The sequence below is a fragment of the Typopeltis vanoorti genome, chromosome 3 (assembly GCF_054136105.1).
Source record: "Typopeltis vanoorti isolate ZY-2024b chromosome 3, IOZ_Tvanoo_1.0, whole genome shotgun sequence".
In the NCBI taxonomy this organism is placed as follows: domain Eukaryota; kingdom Metazoa; phylum Arthropoda; class Arachnida; order Uropygi; family Thelyphonidae; genus Typopeltis; species Typopeltis vanoorti.
In genome coordinates this window covers 114,809,355-114,823,615 of record NC_143551.1, presented here as the reverse complement: position 1 = coordinate 114,823,615, position 14,261 = coordinate 114,809,355, and the positions used below count along the sequence as shown (strand labels likewise).

Sequence of the window (14,261 nt, the reverse complement as noted above, 5' to 3'; positions counted from 1 at the left end):
TTTTTCATAATCAATAAAGGCCATATGTGTGTTTCTTTTTGAAATTCTCTTCTCTTTTCTATTAATAATTTTAGAGTAAAAAATTGGATCTATGCAGGTTCAGCCTTTTCGGAAACCATTTTGTTCTTCTAGTAGTTTGTCCTCTACAATACTGCTTAGCTTCTCTTTTAATATTTCTGCATATATTTTATATCCTGTATTCAGCAGACTAATTCCCCTATAGTTACTGCAATCATCTTTATTTCCTTTTTTATAGATTGGGATAACCAGTGTTTTTTTTCCTGTATGTAAGCTGTATGTGCAATTTTTGCTATGTGACCTCTGAACTTCAAATTCCAAGTTTCCTAGCTTCATCACTTTCTCCAAGCACTTGATATAACTGGCTTAGATTATGAGCCAGATTGAGGATGATGTGACAGGGTCTATAAATTTCTGAAAGAGTGTCAGCTGATGAAAGTTTTTGTTAGATGTAAGGTAAGAGAGGACATCCATGGAAGTAAAGTTTGTGTGCAGTTTAGAAAGGGCTGTTAGCTAGATTTTTCTCTCATAAAACAGCGAGGAAGTGGAACAGTTTGCTTGTTGAAGTTGTGAGTGCATGTAGTATATGAATGACTTTCAGACAGTGTTTTTCATGATCCATAAGTGGCTCATGAAATCAGTTTGGCAAGTTGCAACCAGCATTTTTTGAATGAAATAAAGTGGTAAATATCACAGTGGATCTCACAGATTTTGTAGTTTTAAAACACTGGTGTGATTTTGTATAGACAGTTTTGAAGGCATTAAATAAAACATTTCGTGATTTCTGTTCTTGTGTTGTTTTGAGTTTTTTTTTCTTTCTTTTTTTTGTCCTTCTATTTTGTATTTAAATGCTAATAAAACCTGTAATAAAAATGCTAATAAAAATGTAACAGTGCAGCACTGTAGGAAGGAGGCACCCTTGTGCAAAACGTTTTCAGCACCCCCCCATAAAATAAGTTTCCATGAAAAATTTTGTGAAAAATTTTACTTTGTTAAAAGTACAAAACAGTTTACATGCATACATAAAAATTAATTTTATTCAACAATAGTAGAACATTGTAATCACTAAAATTCATTAATAAGGAATTTTTAATAATAAAAATTTTTAAAAATGTTCATTTCGTTAATATATAAATACAACAGAATATATATACATATATAAACAAAAATTACTTTTATTTTAATATAAAAAGATATATTATAACAAAGATAATTTGGAGATATGCTTTTAACTATATAACAATTAGGATAAATGTAGATTTATTTTACATATTTATCCGTCTTGCTTTATTTTCGATTGATATAATTGATAAATCCATTAGATGCTCTCCAGACATTGTTGACCACAAATAATTTTTTTAGTTTTGAAAAACTTCTTTCCCCTGATGCTACGGATATTGGTAATGTCTCCAAAAGTTAGATAGGGCTAAAACGGCCTCACCTACTCTATATATGGGAATAAAAAGGCATTAGCTGATTTTTTTTTTTTTTTTTTGATATATAATTTAAAACATCCTGAGGAGCCAATTCTTTTTTAATAAAACATTGCAAAGTTTTTAATTCCTCAAATAAAGTCATACCATCAATATCGCGATTGTCGGAATCTTGATTGGCACTCAGTTTTAAGTACAAATCTTTATAATGCTTCATTAAATCTTCATTGCTCCAATCTTTTAATTTGCTAATGTCTCTTATAACTTTAAAGTTCCACTATGCTGTTTTAAGAGTATGAATCTTTCTGTGATTGAAGTTATTATCATGTCTAAAATCGCGAAGAAAAAATTTATTTAAAAATTTTGTTTAGGATCACTCATTGTCTCATCTTGATAATAATAATAAATTTAGTTTAATCCTTTATCCAGGTGTGAGCAAACAAAGTTTGCACCTGAAAGTATCTTCAGGACTGGGGTAAGGTGGTACAACACTGGACAACTCATTGCAAAGGTGGAGCAAGCTCACAACACTCCTATCCCAGTATCTCCCATAATGCAAAACACATCTCTTTGCGGATATGTATAATGTTATGCATTAAGGGGAGGACCACTATCCAGCCTAGTTTCGACCTTTATTGAGGTCTCTTCAGTGGGAGCCAGGCCCGAGTGGAGATACCAGGTAGAAGCATTAGCAAGGTCATCTCTACCTATAGGAGTTGCCAAATGGTGTGCCACCTTTTTATTAAATTACTCTGGATTTAGAGAAAGATGTTGAAAGTTTATTTTTCACTTGGTTAGACTATAATAAATTTAGTTTAATCCTTTATCCAAGTGTGAGCAAACCCCTTAATGCATAACATTATACATATCCAAAAGGAGATGTGTTTTGCATTATGGGAGATACTGAGAAAGGAGTGTTGTGAGCTTGCTCCACCTTTGCAATGAGTTTCCCAGTGTTGTACCACCTTATCCCAGTCCTGAAGATACTTTCAGGTGCAAACTTTGTTTGCTCACACTGGGGCAGTCTCATGACCCAAATCTGGAAAGCTTGCATTATGAGAACATCAGCCAAACAGCCAAGACAATCCAATATAGCCTGCTAGGGGGCACCATTAGGACTTGAGGAACAACAGTAGTTTCTCTCTTCTGCCTCATTTGCTTTTTGTAGTGCCTGCATGCACGTGTCATAGTTATATGCTCCCATTGAAGATGGCAATGTGACATTGCCGAAATATAGGAAGTATTTATTAAAGTTTATTTTAATTAATATTCAAGTATACATTGTAAATTCGTTAAATAATTTAACAGTTATGTGTTACCAATGTATAAGCCTTCTACAAGAATTCATGTGCAAACATCGTTTGCTTACACTTGGATAAAGGATGACCGAGAATATAATTTCTTGGCATCTTTAATTTATGCTCTTCAAGTATATAAATGAATATTTAAATCAAAAAATTAAACTTTCTTTACTTGCATGCTACAGTTGTCAATGATCATGTTATTAAATTTTATATCAGGATACTCTTTTGAAACTTCTGCAGCACATTTCAAGAAGAGTCCATCAGCCAGCTTCCTAAAATTGAATGAAATAAAAAGAGAAAAAAATAATTCACTAACAACAAAAAGACTGCATCAAGTTTTTATAAATTAATATGAACACTCCATTTTAAGTTAATTCTCTGATAAATATGGAATAATAAAATGTCAAAAACAAGAAAGGCAGAAGCAAAAAATGTATATTTTTATTTAAAAACAAAAAAACAAAGTCAAGGTAATAATTTTTTTTAGTTGAGCATACTTTTTCTTGCCTAATATTCATTTCCATCTTCTGGTGAAGTGTTTCTCAAATAGTATACCATGAGAGAGCAAGAGGTGTGCTGCCAAATTTTGATAGTAAAAAATATTTTCGTTCAAATTGCTGTGCACTTTTATACTATTAAATATATCTAAAAACTTTTACCAGCCTAATATATATGTAACAGCAAAATGATTATGTGATCACCATGGCTGTTTGAGTTAAAATGATTGGTTACAGTTGTGTGGCATGAGGGCCTGTTCTAGAATCATATTTTTCATGTCTTACTATAAAAATATACTCTGTAATAGAATTTTAATACAGTCAATGTAGTATAAACTGTAAAATACTATACACTTATGGTTAATTAGAGGAGAATCCAGCATTAAGAAACACAGGGTTTGCCGCAACAATTTGCATTGCCAAGTGTGCTACAGTCTGAAAAAGTTTGAGAATCATTGTTCTAATGTAGTTTTATATTTCAGTCTTATTTTCTTTATTTCTCATATTTAAAATCTTAAATAAATTATACTTGCCAACAAATTATATTCTTGTTTAATCATTTATCCAAGTGTAAGCAAAAAAAGTGTGCGCATGAAATATCTTCACGACTTGGCTACTTGTATACAGAGGTGCCTCTGTACACAAGTAGCAAGAAGTCTGAAGATACTTCCTGCACAAACTTCGTTTTCCTTATCTTGGATAAATGATTAAATAAGAATATAATTTCGTAGCAAGAATAACTTGCCTTCTAACCAACTGAAATAATTTATTACGCCATTTAAAATCTTAGTATATTTTAGGATATGATAATAGTCACCAAATATAATGCCAGCCTGGTTGGCTGAGTGGTTAGCATATTCACTCTCCAGCCAAAAGGCTGCTGATTCGAATCCCACCATGAGCATGGATGTTTGTGATTGTCTATGAAAATACTAGTGGTGGTAGGTGGTAGATGGCGTTCATGTAGCTGATGATGGTAGTTGCAATTCGTTGTAGTTGGTGGAGTGAGTGGTGAAAGTGGTGGAGTTGTAGAGTAGATGTCCTCCCTCAATGAGTCTTTGGACTTCCTGGAGGTGTCATGTAATAATAATAATAATGTGGCTGTAATCTCCAGACTTTGGCTATGAGGTAAGCTGCATTAATATAAGGATCTACTTTACCTCCCCACTAGTAGGTATCTAACTGGGTACTAAATGAATGAATGAGGATGGGTTAGAAATTTGGGATTTAGCAGACCAAATTGCATTCTTATTGGCTTAAAACAAAATAAAATGATGGTACAATATGATAGAATCTTATGACAGCTGGGATATTGTCTGGTTAAACAATGTGTACAGTGAAAAGTAAGCTACTGATACAAACTCCAATTAAATATCACGAGAATTCAAGACTGCCACCATCAACATAAGATGCATCAATAAAAAAGAAATGGATAAGTATCAGATTGACATAACAAATGTTCTTGCAAAAAAGAAGGCAAAAATTCTTTTAAGAGGGTTCTTTTAAGCACAAATACATGATTTCAGGCAATAACAATCAAGGGAAAAGAAGAAATAGCTATAGTATTCAAGCCTAATTAGAAGCATAATCTTCTTGACTAGGTAAATAAGTATACTGAGGTGGGCAAACATCATGGAATTGGAAAATGAGACTAATTTGTGCCTATGGTCAGGTAGAAGGTTCAACTAAGGAAGAGGTGGACAAATTTTTCTAGGCATTAGAGAAGGTAGCTGACACAAAGGAAAAGCTAATCCTTGTTGAAGATCTAAACAGCAGAGTAGGAAATGAGATATATCCTATTTCATTACATATATCACCAGATATATCCACCATTGTAGAAATGTTTTGAAAAACTGGAGAAAAGAGCAAAGCTAATAAAAATGCTAAGTACCTGCTGGATTTCTGTTCAGGACATGGACTAGTCATTACAAACACCAAGTTATAACATAACAAAATGCACAAATTCATATAAAGAGAAGACAATAATTCTCATTGTCTCGTTGACTATGTTATTGCTGATAGTGACATCTTCACACTGGTTCAGGATGCAAGAATATACAGGGGATTTGAAATAAGAGTTGATTGCCATAATAAAGTAATGAGCAACCCACTCCTGCCCCTGCATCAGACTCTCAAAAATCCACCTGGTCTTCACCTAAAATCAAGAAACCTTTTCTGGTTCATGGACTCTTCAGCTGCCTTACCAACACATGACATGTGGAGAAAACAATGGTCCAATAATCTCCCAATAAATGGCTTCCTGGTTGAAGATTCCCTGTGTTCTGCAGCCTGGTTTTGCTCTTCCTAGGAAGATTTGGTCATCTATCAACAGGATCAGAACTAACCAGGGAATAGGGAATATGTAGCTACCTACTACACAAACGGAAACTGTCAGACCATCCTTATTGTGACTGTTTCCCCCATAGCCTAGACAGGCGTTTCCCAGATTTTTCCTACGACAGAACACTTCACAAGTCCTGAAATTTTCACAGAACACCTTGGTTATTTTGTAATGTATTAATAATTAATTATGGCATAATCATAAAGAGTATTAGTACATTTATGTATACAGTGTGACATGTTGACAAATATAAAATTACATTTAAATCATTTATCAATCACTGGACTAATGAAATCTTGTAGCATATTGTAGTTTCCTCGGGCCAACATCATTAAATTAATTTGTGCTGATTTTCATTGACATATCCCATTCTGATCACCAAAAATTTATAATATTATTATAAGTACTATGAGTGAATGCAGACTTTTTCTTCTGTGTGCTGGTAGCTTTCCCCTCCTTTTGTACATCCTGGAGATCACTTTGTAGGCTGGAAGTGGATGAATCACTATCTTGCATCACAAACACCTTCAATAAGAGATTTCTTAACACCAAAATTAAACAAAGTCCCTTGTCTCTTATTCACATTAAAATTTAAATCTGTAGGCCTATTACTTTTAAAAAATCACGGCACTATGGTTTCAAAATAAGCACTTTCACCCTACAATACAAACTTGCAAAGAAAGCATTCAGTATTACTAGATTTGAGAACCGGATTCAGACTATCTTGATCTTCAATTTCAGTGGAAAAATTTTCTTTATACTTCCTTGCTGATTAGTCACTAACATTTGCAACACAGATATTATTTTGTTCAGTTTTGAGAACAGAGGAAACACCGCCTATTGTTGTAATCAGCTTGCAGGCAATTTTGATGACCGGTCATAAACAGCAGTATTCCCTTTCCCGAATTACTTCCATGTTTAAAAATACACGGCTTGGTCACTGACATCACGGAACACTGGTGTTCCGCGGAACACAATTTGGGAAACCCTGGCCTAGACAATCACTCATATTGTGAACGACTGCCCAAGGTGCCCAAATTCAGGGTAGCCTCCAAGACATTCACAAGGTGAATGATGAGGCCCTGGATTGACTTAGTGGACTAGACCTATAGTTGCATTGTATTCTTTTTTTACCATAAGAATAAATAAATATATTGCTATTAAGTTTTAAACAAGATAAAATTAAATATTATATTAATAGGAAAAGTATAGAGCCTGTGTAGCTCAGTAGAAGTGGCGTTTGCACTCTACGGCACTTGACCGCACGAAGAAAGGATTTGGTAGTTCAAATCTAGTTGCCGACTAGAGGAAATTTTTCTAAGCCTTTTTTCGACCGGTTCCCGAGTTAGTCGATCTCTGGCACGGGCTAGCAGGTTTTTTCTCCCGGAAACTCGGGTTTTTCTTCCTGTAAACTCAAGAAAATCGACCGTAGAACCCACACTACTTTCGGACATTAAAAATATTGTGTTAGGGTTAGGGACCACGAGATGGCAGTACTTGCTTGCTGCCTTCTTCACTGCGTACCGATGAATCAGTGATTGCCCTGGGCCAGCTATCTCTGATTGGCTACCAGTGGAGATTGAACTGCCCACTCAGTCTCCAAAAATTAGATAGGGTAAACGGTCCTGCCTACTCCCTATATGGGAACAACATAGGCGTTAGCTGATTTTTTGTTGATAAGAAAAGTATATAACTTTAAAAAGTTTAAAGTTATATACTGTGTTTTTACTTTCTGTGTTTTCACTAATCAAAGTTGAGCAGCTTTCAGAGGGGAATTGTAAACTCAAACACACAAATATTATTCAAGAAAAAATGAAAGATTTTGAAAACAAGAAAAGAGAAATTAAGGAAAGGAAAGGTTAGCAAACCAAGTGTTTTGCAGGATGGCAGGAAAAAGACCTAGAGGAAAATTAATATCTTGACTTAGTAAGCAGTGCCTTAGAAGACTGAAACATAAAATCTGAAAATATCTGGTAATATCCTGCACACACCCCATGAGGGTACATATCAGGAATTTGATGTCAATGATGATACTGAGGACAATGGCAAGTGTTTCTTAGGAAAAAAATATTGAAATAAAAATACTTGGGTCATAAATTATTTCTCTTTCACTAACAAATGAAATACACCATCTAGTCACTGGTATTCAAACTCTTTCCCACCTCAGATAATTTCTAAAAAAAAAACTCCTCTATCAAAAACTCAAGATGAATGTTACAAGAGAAAGCAAAAAAATTGCACCCCTCTAATCCTCTCATATAGGTCGGGCTGTATGAGAGTATTTACTGAAGATTATGAATTTAATTCTTGCTTGAATTAGGATGCTACCTCGGTGTATCGCAATGTTATCTCCATAGCATCCCATACTACACAATTCTTGACTCCATCCATGTAGAAATAATTCTACGCCACCAACAAATGCTCTATTTGAGCTACCATAAAATAGTGGCCATGATACCACTAAAAGTAATCCCATAATGCAGATATTAACTGCACTACCAGCAATCTTAATTATTTTAAAAAAAACCCAGTGCTAGTGAGACGAAACCACCACTAGCACAGTAAAATAAAATCAAAGTGAAAAGTAAATGAAAGAAAACCAAAGTATTTATCTTGCCAAAATCCAAGATGTCATCAGTGGGAGCCAGATCCAGGAATATACTGAGATTGAATTAATGCAGGCATCATATATTTCTCATATACAAGTAGTAAAAAGGTGTATTATCACCTTATTATTAAATCATTCTGATTAGTGAGAGTTGTAGAAAGAATTTTCATTCGGTTATAAAATAAAGAATATTTGTCAAGAAATTATATCGATGTTTAATCCTTTTTCCAATTGTAAGCAAACAAATGTTCCAAGGTAATTTAATAAAAAGGTGATATACCTTTCTGTTACCTGTATATGAGAAATTATTGATTCCAAGGTTGAATCAATAATTGAACCAACCTTGGAATCTTCTGAGTCTAGCTCCTGCTGATGAGGCCTCAATAAAGTCAAAAACCAATCTGGTTTTTGACTTTATTGAGGATGTGCATAATGCTATTCATTAAGGCAGTGACCCTGCCTTAATGAATAGCATTATGCACATCCAAATGTAAGTATGCTTTGCATTATGGAATCTCTTCTTCTTTGGTACATCAATCCGAAAATTGATAAATATAGCAGCACATCACAACATCCTGTCTTGTGACTTCCTTTTTATCTCTTCATAACTCTTAGTGCCAGTTAGCATCATTATGTTATTTATATATGAAATTCTTGGTCTGCCTCGTGGCCTCTTTCCTTCTACAGTCCCCTCCATTATTTCTGTAATCAGTCCCTCATGCCTCAAATGGTGTCCAATTAGGCTTTTTCTTCTCTTATTGATGTGTTTCATTAATGACTGCTCTTCATGAACTATATTCAGAACTTCTTCATTACTTTTCTTTTCTGTCCAACTAATTTTCATCATTTTTCTCCAGCACCAAATTTCAAATGCCTCCAACTTTTTCATGTCTTGTTTTGTTAGAGTTCAGACCCCACAACCATATAATGCAATGCCCCATATGTATGTTTTCACTAGCCTTTTTTTGAGCTGGATACCAAGTCCTTGACTGCTAAAAATGTTTCTTCTGTTATAGAATGCTTTTCTGGCTAGGATTATTCGTCTTTAATATCTGATTGGTTTCTTCCATCTTCTGTGATAAGACTTCCAAGATATTTAGAGACTTGCAAGATATTCCAAGACTTCCAAGATATATAGAGGAAAAATGGACTCATTTGAAGGATACAATCATCAAGGCCACCAATGACTGCATAGGATTAAGGAAAAAGCAAATAAAAAAACCATGGATCACCCAGGACATTCTAGATCTAATAGATGAAAGAAGAAAATACAAAACCTCCCTAAAGGAAGAAAGCAAAGACAAATATAAACATATAAAAAATATGATAAATAGAAAGTGTAAAGAAGCAAAAGAACAATGGTATACAGAGAAATGTAAAGAAATAGAAGATCTAACAAAGACTGGAAGAATCGATAAAGCTTATAATATTATAAAAGGAATAAGCCAGCAAAACAAGACAAGAAATACAATTATCAAAAATAAACAGGGGAACATACTTATAGATAAGGAAGAAATTTTTGAAAGATGGAAGGAGTACTTAGAAGATCTACATAATGGAAAAGATCTAGATGCCAAGGCTATAGAAGATGAAACAAGACTTGATATGGAAGAAATTGGTCCAACTATATTAAAAGATGAATTTGAATGGGCACTGAATGAATTGTCAGCCAACAAGGCACCAGGCACTGATAACATCCCCTCAGAATTAATAAAATACTCAGGAAACATAACTAAGTCATACCTTTTCAAGATCACAAAGGATATTTATGAAACAGGGATCATCCCCAAAGATTTTACACAATGCTCTATCATACCTATTCCTAAAGTAAATAATGCAAACAAATGTGAAAATCATTGAACAATAAGCTTAATATCACATGCTTCGAAAATACTACTCAAAATTATACAAAAAAGACTAACAAAGACAGTTGAAGAATTATGTTGGCAATAACCAGTTTGGATTCAGGAAACAGCAGGGGACAAGAGAAGCAATCCTAGCTCTAAGAACAGTTATTGAAAGACGATTGGAGAATCAAAATACTCTGATAGTCTTTCTTGACTTGGAGAAAGCCTTCAATAGTATTGACTGGAATCAAATGTTTCACCTCCTAAAAACAATAAAGATAGATTGGAGAGACAGAAGGCTTATATTTAATCTTTACAAGCATCAAGAAGCCCTAATAAATAGAAGCAGCCAGCAATACAACAAAAACTGCAATAGCAAAAATACGTTGAGGTGTAAGACGGGGGTGCTCTCTTTCACCCATATTGTTTAATCTGTACATTGAAGATGCAATAAATAAACTGAAAGAACTAATAGAAACTGAAATTAAGATAAATGGAATTGATATTAACTGGCTACGGTTTGCGGATGATATAGCAGTTTTAGCTGATAACGAAAACAAACTGAAAGTCACCCTAACAAAGATGGAAGAAATCTTCACACAGTACAGCCTAAAAATTAATTATAAGAAAACAAACCTGGAAATAAATAATAACCTACTACAACAGGTATTCTCTTTTAAATATCTTGGAAAAGATATTTAAAAGAGGCTGATGACTTCACAAAATATGTGAAGTCATCAGCCTCTATATAGCTGTGAAGATACTTCATGTGCAATCTTTGTTGGGATAAAGGATTAAACACGAATATAATTTCTTGACAAGTGTAATTTACTTTCTATCCAAGTGCAAAAACTGTCTACAAATATGTTTTAAAATGTTTTTAAGTACTAGTGTAATTGTGCAACAATGCTTAAGTGTTCACTATTAATTAGTATAAAACATTTATTAGTAGTAACTGCAATACCATATATCTTTATATATGTAATTTATTATGCACTTGTAATTATAATTTACAAAATAAATTATGTAATTTACCGAACTATAGATATTGCACTGAATACAAACTAATGACTTACAACTATGAAAGACCATTTTTTGAGCCAGCTTCAACAATAATATACCCTCCAAAGCTCAATGAGTAATGCTGCATTAATTTATTCATAATTTAGGATACTGTTACTCTAAGACAACCTTCATCCCTACAGTTGCTGACTACTTCCAGTCCCAGAAGGCTCATTAGGACTTAATTTTTCCATTACAATTTTAAAGTGATGATACAGGACAAGAAGAAAGCATACCAAAAGTTCCTAGCAAATAAATCAGAAGATGCCCTAAAAGAATACAGAGAAAAATGTAAGAGAGCTAAGATATGTGTAAAAGTAGCTAAACAAAAGTCACGGGCACATTGGTAAGAATATAGAAAATAAATATCAAAAGAATGGCAAAATATTCCGGAGACTATCAAAAAAAAAAAAAAAAGCTTACAAATGGAGGAAAGAGTACTGTAAAAAGAATCAATGATAAAGATGAAGGTGACATGAAAAACTGAAGATATGGATATTCCAAATGTCTGGAGTAATTACTTTGCAAGATTTTTAAACAAAAGAAACAGTGAAACAATAGTAGTAGAAAATTTTCAAGAGGAATGAAAACAGGAGTACATATCAATACTTGAAGCAGAAAAAAAATATCAAAAAAGAAAAATGTGGAAAGGCAGCTGGAGTAGATGATATTTGACCAGAAATGCTCAAATATGGAAGAATAAAAGTTTTGCAGTGGATACACTGCATAATTCAGTGGCACTGGTCAGAAAGACAAATTCAATATGATTGGAGTTGAGCTCTCAATAGTTCTCATCTATAAAAAAGGGAATAAAGCTGTACTCTAGTTTTGAGGGAAACTTGTGCCATAGTATCATAAATTCATGTTGGAGATTTAATGGATTGTATACAGCACTCAGAAAGGATTAAAACAGAATTTAATACTTCCTATATTTCATCTCAATAACTGAGACGAAATATAGGATGTATTAAATTCTGTTTTAATCCTTTCTGAGTGCTGTATACAATCCATTAAGCCCCCAACATGATGTCCTCACAGAACTTAAGCCTCAACACATGGATTAGTATCATAAATTATTTCCACGTAATCACAACAAGTATTATTTATTAAATATACTGCCAAATATTTCAGTTTGAAAATAACAAACTACCATCAGTGGCCTGAACAACATTTTTACAAGGTAGAATGCAAATAATTGAATTAGTCAAAATAATATGAGCCGCATGATGTTAAATTGCTAATAGCATTATACTTCACTGAAGAAAAGTTAATCATAGAAGTGATTATAAAATAATTATGTAATTTATATTATCATCAAAAAAAATTAATTTATAATATCATATTATTGACTATTATTATTAACCAGATCATTAGGTAGATGTAGTATCCAGTGATTTCTTAGAATCTTCTATCTTTGTAAATATCACTGATCACTAATGACCTTAGAAAAAAAAAATTAATGTGTTATTCGGATCAAACTTTCCCATATTTTTGACAAGGATAGGCAGTCATTCTTATTCAAGTAAGGCTGAGGCCTTACTTGAATCAGAATGAATCTTTGTTTGAATAGATGTTCAAATTTATACTGACACCTGTGTAGAAGGTGAGTTTTAGACCAAAGAATGTTGTGGTCTGCCTCTATTCCGTGTTGCACCAATCCAGACATCAGATTTGTTGTGAAGAATATAAGATTGATGTTCTTGTATTCTTTTTTCTATTGAATGTCCGGTTTGTCCAAAGTAGGAAAGGTGGCAGGCACATGGAACTTGATATACACCAAGAAGAGACATAGTTGAGAGCTTATCTTTAGATGATGGGAAATATGTGGATAGTTTATTAATTTGAATATAAGTATCTAATAAATCATATTTTCTCAGAATTCTTGAAATAGGCTCTGAAATGCCAGAGATGTATGGGATTAGAACTCGACGTATTGATTCTTTGTTATTTTGGTTGGGTTTGTCCTATCCTTGTCAAAAATATGGAAAAGTTTGATCCAAATAACTTTTTTTTTTCTCCCTAAGGCCAATAGTGATCAGTGATATTCACAAAGATAGAAGATCCTAAGAAATCACTGAATACTACATCTATCTAATGATCTGTTTAGTATGATATTAAAAAATTAATTTTTATGATGATAATATAAATTATATAATCGTTTCTATGATTAACCTTTCTTCAGTAAAGCATAACACCATTAGCGATTTAACATCCTGTAGCTCATACTATTTTGAATAATTCAATTGTTTGCATTCTACCTTGTAAAAATGTTGTTCAGGCCACTGATGATAGTTTGCTATTTTCAAACTGAAATATTTGGCAGTATATTTAATAAATAATACTTCTTTTGAGAATTACAGAGGAATTTCTCTACTAAGTGTTCTAGGTAAGATTTATGTAAGCATTCTTGAAAAGAGACAGAGAAAAATTGTGGAAGGGAAACTTGGAGAAGAACAAGCTGGGTTCAAGCCATACAGATGTTGTTAAGATCACTTTACAACAAATAGTTGAGAAATCATGAAAATATGATAACGATCTGTACTTAAGTTCAGACACTTCAGTTCATGTACTTCAGGAAGGATAAAGAGGACAGGACAGGAGGTGGGGTATTGCTGATGATAGCTAAAGAATTACAACCAACAAAATTAGAAGTCAAAGAAGAGTTTAGGTCTGAAAGAGATGGTTCATTTGAGGCTGTCTGTGTGAGATAGAGGCAAATAGGACAAAATACATTGTTGGGTGCTGCTATAGATAAGGGGGAGGTTCCAGAAGAAGATTGTAGATACCATGTAACAGCAGATTAGCACAAAGAATATAGGCTGAACAATTATTGTGGGAGACATCGATTGGAGGAAAGGGAGAGGAGGATGGAAGTGGGATTTATAGAGTTCCCAAGGGATAATTACATGAAACATGTTATGGGGGGACAAGGGGGGGTGAGAGGGTGTTGAATCTGATAATAGCATCAGAAGATATATCCATAACCAAGGTAGACACTCTCCTCTAACTGGGGAAAGGGATCATGTGGTCTTGTTCTGGGAAGTTGCCAAACATATGGAATTCTCTGTCAAGAAGACGTTCATGCTCAACTATATGGCTGGTGATTATGAGAGACTCAGGAGTCATCTTGAATAGTGTCATGGCTTGAGAT

At 33.5% G+C, this 14,261-nt stretch overlaps 1 protein-coding gene across 1 annotated transcript in view; it reads right to left on the bottom strand.

Moving 5' to 3' along the window:
- Positions 1 to 14,261, bottom strand: part of LOC150108486 (isocitrate dehydrogenase [NAD] subunit gamma, mitochondrial-like) — a 145,900-nt gene that overhangs the window by 50,876 nt on the left and 80,763 nt on the right. Inside the window, exon 8 of the mRNA XM_090390816.1 lies at positions 2,925 to 3,027. Within this exon, the coding sequence (XP_090246942.1) occupies positions 2,925 to 3,027 (103 nt within the window). The remainder of the gene's footprint in view (positions 1 to 2,924; positions 3,028 to 14,261) is intronic.